Source organism: Phragmites australis, chromosome 18 (assembly GCF_958298935.1).
Source record: "Phragmites australis chromosome 18, lpPhrAust1.1, whole genome shotgun sequence".
Lineage (NCBI taxonomy): Eukaryota > Viridiplantae > Streptophyta > Magnoliopsida > Poales > Poaceae > Phragmites > Phragmites australis.
Window position 1 is genome coordinate 7,329,703 of NC_084938.1, and position 12,690 is coordinate 7,342,392.

At 40.8% G+C, this 12,690-nt stretch overlaps 2 protein-coding genes across 3 annotated transcripts; one reads left to right on the forward strand and one right to left on the reverse strand.

Annotated features, from left to right (window-relative positions):
- Window positions 1–440: 440 nt before the first annotated feature.
- LOC133898856 (glutamyl-tRNA reductase-binding protein, chloroplastic-like) lies at window positions 441–5,385 on the reverse strand. The gene is made up of 5 exons (XM_062339644.1): window positions 4,871–5,385; window positions 4,039–4,119; window positions 3,640–3,744; window positions 1,621–1,770; window positions 441–867 (listed from the first exon to the last, which is right to left on the reverse strand). Exons 1-5 carry the CDS (start codon window positions 5,351–5,353, stop codon window positions 643–645), a joined length of 1,044 nt encoding a protein of 347 aa, XP_062195628.1. The 5' UTR covers window positions 5,354–5,385; the 3' UTR covers window positions 441–642.
- Window positions 5,386–8,185: 2,800 nt separating this feature from the next.
- LOC133898916 (probable cyclic nucleotide-gated ion channel 14) lies at window positions 8,186–12,555 on the forward strand. 2 transcript variants are annotated; one of them, XM_062339728.1, is made up of 7 exons: window positions 8,186–8,564; window positions 9,458–9,939; window positions 10,040–10,243; window positions 10,543–10,856; window positions 11,058–11,169; window positions 11,255–11,491; window positions 11,654–12,555. In XM_062339728.1, the coding sequence occupies exons 2-7, from the start codon at window positions 9,538–9,540 to the stop codon at window positions 12,341–12,343; spliced, it is 1,959 nt and encodes a 652-aa protein (XP_062195712.1). In that variant the 5' UTR covers window positions 8,186–8,564; window positions 9,458–9,537; the 3' UTR covers window positions 12,344–12,555. The 2 variants fall into 2 exon arrangements, with proteins under 2 accessions (XP_062195712.1, XP_062195713.1); XM_062339729.1 differs by having other exon boundaries at window positions 8,186–8,511.
- Window positions 12,556–12,690: the final 135 nt, after the last annotated feature.

Consider the following 12,690-nt stretch of genomic DNA (forward strand, 5'->3'; position numbering starts at 1 on the left):
TCTGCAAACAGATAAAATTGGACTGGCCCTGGAGGACCTAAAAAGATCATAGCAAATATTCCTTCTTTTCTGTAGCGATACCATACTTTGGCAATTAACAGTTGGTTATGGAAATCTTGCAGCAAGCAATGTACTAATGAATTCAGATTACATGAAGCAAGGCAAGGCGGACACATACTTACACTCAATACAACCTATGGATAACAATAATTGTATTTTTTCTTAGAAATAAAGTAGTAAAAAATCCTGCCACCTCCCATTGGAAAGGTAATAAGATGCATTAGCTGGTTCCAGTTAATTCTCCAAGCATTTTGCATGTTACAAATAAGGTTCACATTAAGAGGTCACAGTCAAATGTTAGTAAGCTTACCAGAGAGCATGATTTATATGCAACATAATTTATCTCTCGTCTCATGGCCCATAGTTATTCTTGCTAACCATAAGGTCAAAATTCATTGCCCATATCAAATAAATGACTAATACATAGTTCATGATGTCAATTGTGTCCAATCTACATGTGGTAGAAAAAAACGATGAAGATACACACAAGACACGTGATACATGTTAAAAGGAATTGGATCTCGCATTATACTCATATGAATGACAAAAAATGATCAACCATAGTGATAGAACTCACACTGCCTATCTGACCTTCTTCAAGAACTGTACCTTCTCAAACTCTGGACTGGAATAGCTCTTCTCTACCTCCCACGCATGATGAGACATCATGTTGAACGACGATTTCACACCCTTCTCGTCAGATACCTCTCTTGAGAAAGGAATCCGAACAGAAAAGACACCTTGCCCAGAATGAACATGCAAGTCGAAACCTAGCCTGTCAACCCATATCATCTTCACATCTGCCACCTGTTACCACAGAACAATATGAATTCCTGAGAAAATTTGAACTAAATCCTAGCTTGTTTGGAAGAGCAGGGCTGCTCTAGGAATTTTTAACAATTAGTTCAAATTTGAACTAAATCCTAAGGATTTGGACCCAATCTCCCCTATCCGAACGTGCCCTAAAAATGAAAATCTCATAAGAGCGAATCACTGATTATTGTGGGCTACAGGTTACAGCCTCAGTCATCCAACCTCCACCTTGAGCCAGTAGGTTCCATATCTTGGCATCTAATATTCCATTATTCCAACAAAGAGGAAATAGAAAATAGATGTCCAATCATTTATCACCCTCATTTACTCACTATCAGTCAATTACAACATTTTTCTCAAAATGAGGTATAGTTTAATGATTATAAGTAATACAGAACACACATAGGGCTGTTGGCACAGCTCCAGCACCAAGAATTCTTGGAGCTGGTATTCCTAGCTCTAAGAATTTGTGGATCTAGAGTTGAGGGTACACCAAGGGTGCTTGGGTGAACCATCTTATTTTTATTTTAGACTAAAATTAAAACTTAAACCACTTTATATTAGCCTGCAAACTGCAGATCTGAGGTGGAGCTAGGAGCTGAAGCCCTGATAAACAGGGCCATATACAAAAAGTGTGCCTCATTGGTTTAGCATTAGATATCCTGACAAATAGGAGTTTTAATTGGTTTTTCATTATCCATCTTGCAAGAAATAAAGTAATAGGAATGATATTAATGAGATCGGTACCTGGAAATCTGATTCGACATATATGTTGTATATCCTATGGACGTCTTCTGCATGTTTGCTGTTCATTTCCTCCACAATGTTTTCAGCAAAATTACGAAGAGGATCAGGTTCAGCACCAGTGTACTCTGATGGAACTACCCACATGCCATCCTGGATGGATAGAATTATTCAGCATGCAGTGCAATCTCATGGTTTAGAGAATCTTTAGTGCCAAATAACGCTAAGTGCTGGAAGGATAGAATGGAAAGCCTGGAAGCAATTTTGTTAAAGAATTTTTTTATTGAAAACACAGGAGAGTTGTGTTTCATTTCATTAAAAAAGAAGAGAACAAAGTACAACACCAGTTTTAATCACTGGCATACACGAACACACACGCGCCACACGTATAAAAAAACACACACAGGAGAACGATCCTAAAAAACTACCCCGACCACAACCTCCAAAGCTTCTTAGCCCCGGCCGCACACCACATGGCTCCTTCCTCACCCACTTTCCTCACCACGATGTCCACACTAGGTGTGGCACCATTAAAGACACACTCATTGTGATGCTTCCAAACCTCCCAAGCAACTAGAATTATGAGTGAGTTAAGACCCTTCTTTAGCTGCTTGTCAACCTTTTTAATCACTCGGCACCACCAGCTAGAGAAAATGGTTGTATTAGGTTGTGGAGTTAATGCTTGCAACCCAAGCTTTTGGAAAATAGTATACCACATTTGCCTCGAGAACACGCAGGAGACCAGCAAATGTTGAATATTCTCATCCACCTGATCACAAAGAGAGCAAGACGCCGGGTGCGGTAGCCCTTGTTTGGCCAATCTATCTGCAGTCCAACATCTTTTCAGGATTGCAAGCCAAATAAAGAACTTACATCTTGGAGGCGCCCAACTCTTCCATATACGTCTCCATGGTGCAAATCTGATGGAGCCCTCAAAGAAAGCACCATAAGCTTACTTACAAGTGTATACTTCGGAGCCAAATAGTTTCCATACGTGCTGATCTTGGACGCCTTATTGGAGCACGAACCCTTCAACCAAGTCCCAAACCTAGAGATATTCTTCCAAAGCCCTAACAGAGAGGCCCTGTAATGTCAACCACCCACCTTCTGTTCTCCAGCGCCTGTTCCACCGTCCTTTGGGTGATTATGCGCCGAGAAACAAGCCCAATGAGGTTTGGGGCAAGCTCTGAGAGTGTCCTCCCATGTAGCCACCGGTCGGTCCAGAATTTGGTGTTCGAACCATCACCAACCAAGGTCACAGTGGCCATAGCAAACAAAGCTCTTGAATTTGGATGAAACTATACTTGCAGACCTGCCCAAGGCCGAGATGGCTCCGTCTTCCGTAGCCATATCCATCTCATGAGAAGAGCCAAGCCAAGAGTAGCCAAATCATCAACACCTAAGCCACCAAATTGGATCGGCCGGCACACTCTCCGCCAGGAGACAATACAATTACCACCAAGCTCTTTAAGTTGCATAATCAGCAAGAGAATTTGAGTAACCTATGCTACTTGTAAATTACCAGTTTGGCAGATTTGGGGGATCATAATCGTCCATTGTTGTTAGTTGTTTTACAATCTATATTTATGCTTATAATCCCTCTTTTGACATAACAGTGCCAAAGTTATATGCAATTATGTCAATAATCCACACATAGTTGAAAGATAATTATCTGGAAATTGTTTTGCAGAAATTGTGTCAAATTCGGCCGAAAGGGGCCATTGGGTGCTAGGTGGACCTTAGGGTGGCCTACCAATCAACAAAGATTTAAACCTAGGCCATGCATAAGTCCGTGGTTCCATTTCTACCTACTCATTATGTCCACAAAGAGAGTAAGGGTGAAAGTAGGGAAATGAAGAAAATCAGATTTGTTTCTTTCAGAAAAAAAAAAAAGGAAAGCGTGTGAATTCATAGTCAAATGATCAAGCACAGAAATGAAGAACAAACAATCTAGCACTAGTATAAGATCTCCTAACAATGTGAAGAGACCAAAAAGAAATGACTAAAACTTGTATGTTCTACCTCATTGAAATTTTCCATGTGCAAGATCCGCTCAACAGATATCAAATACAAAAGATGTTGATCTACCTCTTCCCCAAATTTCTTTTGCCACCTAGTGGAAAGCTTCTGCACAATTTAATAAGGCAAAATACAAACCATTAGTCCAACTATGCTTTATGAACTGAAAGTAGTGGCGGCTCAGAGCTTCAAAATGAGTTAATAAGATAATGAAGAAAAAATATTACAAAAAACTATAGAAAAGAGCGGTTCATTTGCTTAAGAACAATAATATTTTCATTCACAATATTGCATACTAGGACATACATTTAGGGCAGACATTCTTCCACTGTAATCACTTGCTAATTCACAAACGAAATGCATATATATCTTTAGCAAAATGCAACGGATTAATAACTTTACCTTCAACACAGACTCGTCACTAGGCTTAGTCAAGGTACCAATCATAGTACATTGTGGTGTCCTAGCCCCACTCTGTCGGAACTGCAGCCAGCAAAATTAGAACAAGAATGGTAAGCACAAGATACAAAAGAATCACACTTCTACCAGTAAAGGCAACAACTTAAGAGTTTGGGTCATCTCTATTTCATACAAAACTTGACCAAAAGGAAGCATGGAATTCAAATATTTTGGCAAATCAGTTTCATAATAACTTGAATCACCCTTCTCGCTAAATCCTGTTTTGCAAAGCCAAATTGTAAATAAGCGTCAGCGGGAAGCTTTACTTTCTTGGCCTAATTTTCTTACTCCCCTGCTAACACAGCTATGTAATTTGTCTCACACTAAGAAGTCCCACATTATGTAATAATCCAGCACCTAAATCTGATTCTCTCATCGAATAGCTGAGCAAGCCTCTACCTACGTGGATCGCACACTGAAATGCAAACCTTTTTGTACATAGTAACAACCCAATGCCTTAGGCCTCTAATTCAAATACCCTGGCGCAATGCAAAAACCTGCTCAGAGGGGCATCCACCACACAATGCGACAGGGCAACCAAGCTAATGCCTTGAATTTTTGTTCTGTCGCACAATGCACTCGAACACTACAGTTGATGCGCAATTAGCATCGTCAATTCAACGTGGAATGCTAGATCAGAAGATGAAAAAAAGCAACTGAATATTTCTCAGGCTCAACAATGCCGCACCACAGGAATTGTGCCTTAGAACCCCTAAAAGCTCGATCTTTATGGCTAGCGCGACCATCCAACCAACTCAACGCTGCGTTCCCTCACCTCGACGTGGAAGCTGGACCGCGCATCTGGCGCGGCGACACCCGAGGCGGCAAGGCAGAGCGCGGGCGCGCCGGCGGCGTCCGCGACGAAGCGCGCGCCGACGCCGAGCGGCCAGCCGTCGGGGCCCACCACGGAGAGCGTCCCGGACGGCGCGAGCTCCACGACCGTCCGCGCCACCTCGGCCGCCGACGGCCCGGCCCGCGCCGCGGCCACCGGCGCGGCGGCCGCCGCCGTGGCCACCACCCGGACGGCGCGCCTCTCGGCGCGCAAGGACGGCGGCTTCTTGGAGAAGAGGGTGGCAGGGGAGGGTAGCGGGGAGGAGAGGAGGGACGGAGAAGACGACGGCATGGCGGAATTGGAGGTCGAGATTCCTTGGGGATTTTTGACGGGAGAAAGGAGTAAGTAGATAGGCGCCGAAGCCGAATAATCGAATGCCCAAGTGGGCTTCGTACTAGCTTTACCTAGGCCTGTGCAAAAATACATCGAAACCAAGGAACCGAAATTATTGATTTTTTTGTGTTCAGTAATCGGTTCAGTTTCTAATTATATGCTATTCGGTGTATAGTGATCGGTTTGTTTTTAGGTGTAAAACACCGAAGCATCGAAGACTGACAGGAGACACCTCACCTATCCAAGCATTCAACCCATTTAGTCGCACTCGGCATCTCGAGCAGTCGGGCTCTCACGAGGGTGTGAGCCTGTGAAAACCGAAAATCAGTATGTTCAGTGAAAACTGAAAACCGACGCCGAACTGGGTGGTTTTCTAATCATTTTTTGTTTGCATATTTAAAAACTGATTTTTTTCCAAACACCGAAAAAACAAATTGTAAAAACCAAATGCCCATACTTAGCCTTACCGGTTCATTTTGATTACATATATATAACTATAATAATTTTATTTGAGAATACATTTATATTACTATACAATTTTAATGAATGTGATTTGAAATATAGTTATGTTACCGTTTGCCGGAAAAGAGTGCCGTTTATGGTCCCATAAATCAAACTGCTTTAGCCATTGGTAACCTTTTAAATGTTGACTTTGGACATTTGTATATGATACGACTAAATTTGAGCCAAAACACACTTTCAGAGTGATATAATTTTGCTATGATTTACGACTATGTTACAGTAGAAATTATTTTCCAAAATTGTGTCTCAAACACATTGAATGTCTAAAATGTCATTCTTTCTTGGCCACATAGAGTATTTAATATACCAATGTAAATGATTTAATTAATTTGCACAGTTATATTATGGCCATTTTAAAATAAGTGAGTAAATTATGTGGGACATAAATGAGTTCCCATTTTTAGAACAAGTATAAGTAACCAAGGTTTCAAAAACTTCTTTTTTTCAATTTTTTCACAAACTACTTTTCAATTTTGTTCACATTTCACTCTTCTATTTCTTTTGTTACAATGTTTCAATAATTCTCAACTTCAAAAACTTCTCCCGGCACACACTGGCATTCCTGGTTTTTGGTAGTAATCAAATAGCTACCACCAAAATTCGAAACAATAGAAGGCATGTTTCTAGGCAAACTTTTTTACGGTGTTTGGGAGCTGTTAGAACTTCCCTCAGTTAATATGTGCTCTGCAACTCTACCATATTGATGTTCTATGCAATTCTCTCTTTTGGTTTTTTGATAAATATAGGTATATTTTTTATCGGTTTGGGTAGTTTTATTGGATGGCTATCTTTGATCAGCAACGTCACCACCAAGGCTAGGGATTGGAGGGTGAGATAGGTTTCAGTTTTACCTTATCCTAAGATCATCTCCAAAGAATTCCCGTCAGAGACCAAATTCTCTTCACGAAAAGATTTTCGTTCCTTTCAGCGCTCCAACGGTTTCCCTTCACGGTTCCCGTCACGAAGAGATTCCCAAGGTCATTCCCTTCAAGACAGGATTCTCTTTCATTTCCTTCACGAAACCCTTCGAAGGGAAGCTGTTGGTGATGAAAATAAAGAGAATCGGAATGGAGAGGGAAATCGGGAAGAAAACGAAATGAAGAAAATATGGTTGGAGATGGTCTAACCTTAAAAGGAATACCAAGGAGGGAGCGTCCAGGCAATAGGTCGCATGGTCGAAGGAGGGTTGTGATTAGCAGGGCCGGTGAGAAAGAGACGAGTAGCAAATGGATTTAGGATGAGTCGGGAGACAACGACTGTGCATTGGAGACGTGTTAGTGGGACGGGGGAGCAGACTTGTCAGAGATGACAGAGGGCATGGCAGTGGTTAGGGCGGGACAAATGAGAGGTTGGCAAGGGAAGGAGCTCGTTAGGCAGCCTTACCGGCAGCAAAGGACGGAGGTACATAGCGCGATAGGGAGTTAGGACATGTGTTGGATTCCCGATGGGAAGTCGAGACGGGTGGCAACTGGACAATGGTTAAGAGATGTAAGGATCGATTGATTAAAACCTTTGATCTTGATCCAATGGTAAAAGTATCCATTGAAAAATAAAACGATTTCTATTGACTGAAAATTCAACAGGCCCTTTTTCATTTTCTTCCCATGTTTTCTTACTTGCTAGTGAAGTTGGTTGATCACTTTCGGTAGAAACAATATAAAACTACCGACTACAGAAGTCCATGAACTACTCCAATTAGGACTGCTAATATATGCATTACGGATGTTGCCATGCAAATCAAAGGGTGCCAACTAAGCTGTGTAGCGTTCATCTCGTAAGCTTTTACCTACTGCACAACAAATATACTTGTTCTAATATATTAGGACTGCTAATATATTACATTGCTTTTTCCAATGAAATATGCGCTAGTTGTCGATTACAGGGCCACAGGGGTGAGTATTGAATTATCTTGGAGCAACTTGATGCAGTGGGCAAGCGTGTTCTTAGATGTCAAACATACATTAGTCATTGCTGGCTGTTTCAAGAATTAGGATAGCTCGGTTGGTTAAAGGTGTGGATGTACATTTAGATCACTTAAGTTTGAGTTCTCTTCAATGTAAATTTAAATATATATTTTTTTCTCATTTATAATGTCACCTAGTTTCTTTTAGGTTGATCGAGTTTTTTTTTTAAGCTGGCTGTTTCCAAGATATGCAGTGGTCAACCCACCCAGTTCCATGCTCCCAGCAGCAGTACTTTATTTTGTTTACGTTTTTCCAAGCCTCTCTGCTCCTCAAGTCACTGCCCAAATCCGTTGATCTTAGGTTAATACTCTTTTTATTCTAGGATAGGTACTATATTATATTAAATCTTAGAAACATACCTTTCTCATTTTTTATATAGTGCAGTGTCCCATGTATATATACAAGCAGTTTGCTAGAGGAAGTCAAGCCCCTCCCTTCTTCCTCCCTGGCTGTGGAGGCTTCTTTCTCCTCCCTTTGTGTTTCTTTGAGTGAGAGGAGAAGTTTCCAGAAGCTTCTGGGTCATGGCGGCATCGCCTATCCTGCAGTTGTGCGAGTGAGGGAAGTTTCAAAGCTATGGTTATTCTGTTTTGTTGCTGAGTATTATTTTGGAAATTTTTGTTGTATTGAGAGAGATCAAAGGATTGGCGGCTGCCCTTGAAGAGGAACTTCTGTGAGAGGATTGACGTTGTATTGAGAGAGATCAAAGGATTGGCGGCTGCCCTTGAAGAGGAGCTTCTGTGAGAGGATTGACAAGAAAATGATGAGGTGAGTTGGATAACTGTGTGTAGAAAAGGTGGAAGTTACAAGACAACAATGAGGTGAGTTGGACTACTGTAGTTTGTTCCTTGTTATGCTTTTTTGGAAGTTACAAACTTTTTTCTAATACAAATATTTTCATAAGACCTAATTGATTGCGAGTTATCCCATTGAAATTTCCGGAAAACATTTGACAAAAAATGGAAGAAATATTTTAAATTCTTGATCTTTAGTTTGAATCTTTTCAAACATATTGGAAATTCAACTTGACCGTTCCCAAAGTATTTTTGCTAGTCCGATGACCACCCTTTCCCCCCACTTTTCACAAGAACGTTCTTCTACTTTTGGCTTTACATAGAAAAGAACTACTTGAAACTTTTATGCGTCCAAGAGGTAATGTTTCTACATATTTCGTATTTTTAGCTTCTCACCTAGCACGGTGGTTTCAGTAGCGAATATTAAACCAGTGACATCTGCATACATTGATTTGTTTCATCCTTCAGAAGATGTTACGATGGTTTGTTATGTGTAAATTCAATCAGTTGTCAATTGCAATAGGCCATGGTAGATCCAGTCACACATGGGTCATTACAGTGTCACACACACTCCATTTCACAATATAAGTTCATAGCCGCCTGCCATACACAGACAAGAGTCACTTATTCTAGGGAAGAGTTGATGAGAAATGACCACACATGTCTATGAAATCGTATTAAATAGAATACTATAAGCCGACAACCCCCCAACCTCTTTCACACCAAAATTAGAAATACTTTTGTTCTCAATGAACTCCAAAGTAGAAGTCTGAAACGGAGTGAGTACTGTCATTGGTAGAAAAGACATGTAGTACTGCTTGACTGGCAACAAAATACATCGATTCCAGTCTTGGAAACAACTACACCTCCATTGCTAGAACTTCAAGTACATAATTTTCCATGAATTTTGAACTCTTCAGGTTCAATCCCAGAGAACGAAGCAAGAGATAAATAACAGAACACAGCCACAGGTTCAGTTAAAGCAACAAGCAGCAAGACAATGCGTCAGTTAAAAGATTGCTTCAGAAAATGGACAAGCCAGCAAAAGCGGATTCTAGACCCTGGAGGCAACATTGCACTGACATGGAACCGTATCTTCCTCGTCTCTTGTGTGGCTTCTTACTGCGTTGATCCTCTCTTCTTCTTCTTGCTAACAGTTGACGGCACAAACCCCTGCATGAGAATAGACCGCCATTTGGCCATCGTACTCACTTATCTCCGGACTATTGTTGACATGTTCTTCATAGTAACTATTGCCACAAGACTTTGCACTGCATATGTTGATCCAGTCTCCAAAGTGCTTGGCAAAGGTGAACTAGTCACAGATCCTAAAAGGATTGCACACACATACATCAGAACAAACTTCTTCATTGACCTAGTAGCTGCATTGCCTGTTCCACAAGTACGTGCCCTTTGTCAGATAATTGCACAACTGCAATCAGAAAAGAGTGATATATGTGTGGCTACTAAGTATTAATGCAGCACCTTCTTTGCATATGCAGATACTTGTGTGGGCAGTCCTGCCATCTCTGAGCTTCAAATATATTGGTGCCCCATTGTTTCTGATAATCTTGGTCCAATCTGCAGTCAGATTATACATCATAATTCAGCTCAGCATAAGCATTATCAAGACAGTGGGCTATATCACTAAAAATGGGTGGGATGGAACTATCTACAACCTATTTCTGTATTTGGTCGCCAGTCATGTGAGCCTTCGGCATTTTCTCTTGAATTATACTAAGAAATATTTTATGAAATCCAGATATTAAAAGTACAGTAAAATTTATAGAGAAAACTTGAAAAAGATAAATCATGTCATGAACGAAATAACAATGTACTTTAGCCTCCAGGGACCTGATTAGTACTAATGTTAGCAATGTTACACAGGCATTTAAAGCACATGTAAGAAACCATGGAATTGGGTCAAACATATAACATTCTATGCACAAAACTTGTGCTATGTCCCATGGAAAAAATAGTATTTCATGTGATACATTTCCACCAGGTTGTCGGATCAATATACTATCTACTTGCAGTTGATCGGCAGAAGACATGCTGGGAAACACAATGCTCTGTCGAGGACCGGATTATGAATAAAACACCATGTGATTTCAAGTTTCTTGACTGCCGATATTCCACATCAAGTGAAAGTCACAATTGGGCACAGAGCACAAATGTCTTTACAAAATGCAACGTTGACAGTAATAGTATCAGTATCAACTATGGGATATTCAGCCAAGCAATGAAAAATGGTGTGGCCACAACATCATTTCTTGAGAAATATTTCTACTCCCTGTGGTGGGGACTCCAACAGCTAACGTTCGTTCTTACATCTCAAAATTAACTCTATGCATTTTGATAGTTCCAGTTTGGCATTATTCGAGATGATAATTGTGGTGTAGTAGTATCACGCAACAACTTACCCTTACCAACAAGTTCATAGTATTCACAATATTTTGTGGAAGAGCACACATAATTCTAGGAGACTGAAATTCACTTTTTGTATGTTTTTGGTGTCAGCACGTATGGCAATCCTTTAGTGACAAGTTCCTTCATTGGAGAAAACCTATTTGCCATAGGGCTAACCCTTCTCAGCATTGGTTTGTTTGCTCAGCTAATAGGAAACATGATGGTAAGTTGTCTAACAATTAGCCATATTGCTAACAATATACTTATGTAGATGTAGTAGATCTAACAAGGAAAAGAATTGTCCACAGACATACATGAGATCCCGTTCTACAAACGCCGAAGATTGGAGAATACAAAAGGCAGAAACGGAGGATTGGATGACAGATCATCAAATACCTGATGATTTGCGGATTCGCATCTCCCGGTTCTTGGAATGCAAATGGATTGCAACACAGGGAATTGAAGAGGACTCGATACTCAAACAGCTACCTGTTGATCTTCGTCAAGACATAAAACAGTACCTATGCCTTGATCTTGTTCAACGCGTAAGTGGTTTTCTGGTTACCGCTAACATGTTCTGCTATAATAGCAACAATCTCTTCTACTTCAAATTTAAACGAAAGAAGAGAAACATTACTGATGAACAACAAACAGCAATAGTCAATTATGAGATGAACCAAAAGCATGTCCTCCAATTTAAATTTCAGGTGCCACTCTTCTCTGTAATGGACCAGCAACTACTCAACGCTATTTGTGAGCGTATGACCTACTTCCTTCGTACTGAGGGCACTTATATTATTCGTGAGGGAGACCCCGTCAAGGTGATGCTATTTATAATCCGTGGGAAGCTAGAGAGCTCCACGACAGATGGTGGCAGGACGGGCTTCTTCAACTCCATCATCCTAAAGCCAGGTGATTTCTGCGGTGAGGAGTTGCTCACATGGGCATTGCTTCCCAGATCTAGTGAAAGCTACCCATCATCAACAAGAACTGTAAGAACAATCGCCGAGTTTGAGGCATTCTCCCTGCAGGCAGATGACATCAAGTTTGTGGCCAGCACATTCAGAATGATGCATTCCAAAAATCTGCAGCACATTCTCCGGTTCTACTCGAACCAGTGGAGAACATGGGCAGCCTGCTTCATCCAGTCTGCATGGAGGAGGCACAGGAACCGGCAGAAGATAGCAGAAGGAGGCTTGAGCAGCAGGTGGAAATCATTTTTCTCATTGATCGATAACCATGCCAACGAAGCGAGGCATCAGAATAACGATGGTTCTTCCAGCTCTACGCCACAGGGAGCAGAGTTTCCTTTCTCAAAGATTGCCACGATCTTCTTAAAAGCGCAGAAGGACCGGCCTATGGAGTCTGATTTCTCCATGGATGATCACTCAGAGTAGCATATAATATGCACTGATGTAAATAAATTAAGTTACAAATAGTGAGTTTTTTAATTTAACAAAGATGAGCCATTACTTTTTTAGTATTTTTTAATTACTTGGGCACAACATTCTGGGGCTGCTGCTAAATAGACAGGGAGGTGGTACTACAGAGTTTCAGCACATGATATGAGTCATTTGATCCTATTGATCCTTCTACCTCCGGTTGCTTATACGCGTCATTTGGACTTTTGACATGGTCTCAAAATACTAGTTCGGCTGCTAAGTTTAAATATAATATGCTGTTAGATATAAATTTTTTTTTTGATATTATTGATGAACATTTCATGACGAATCTAATTTTATCA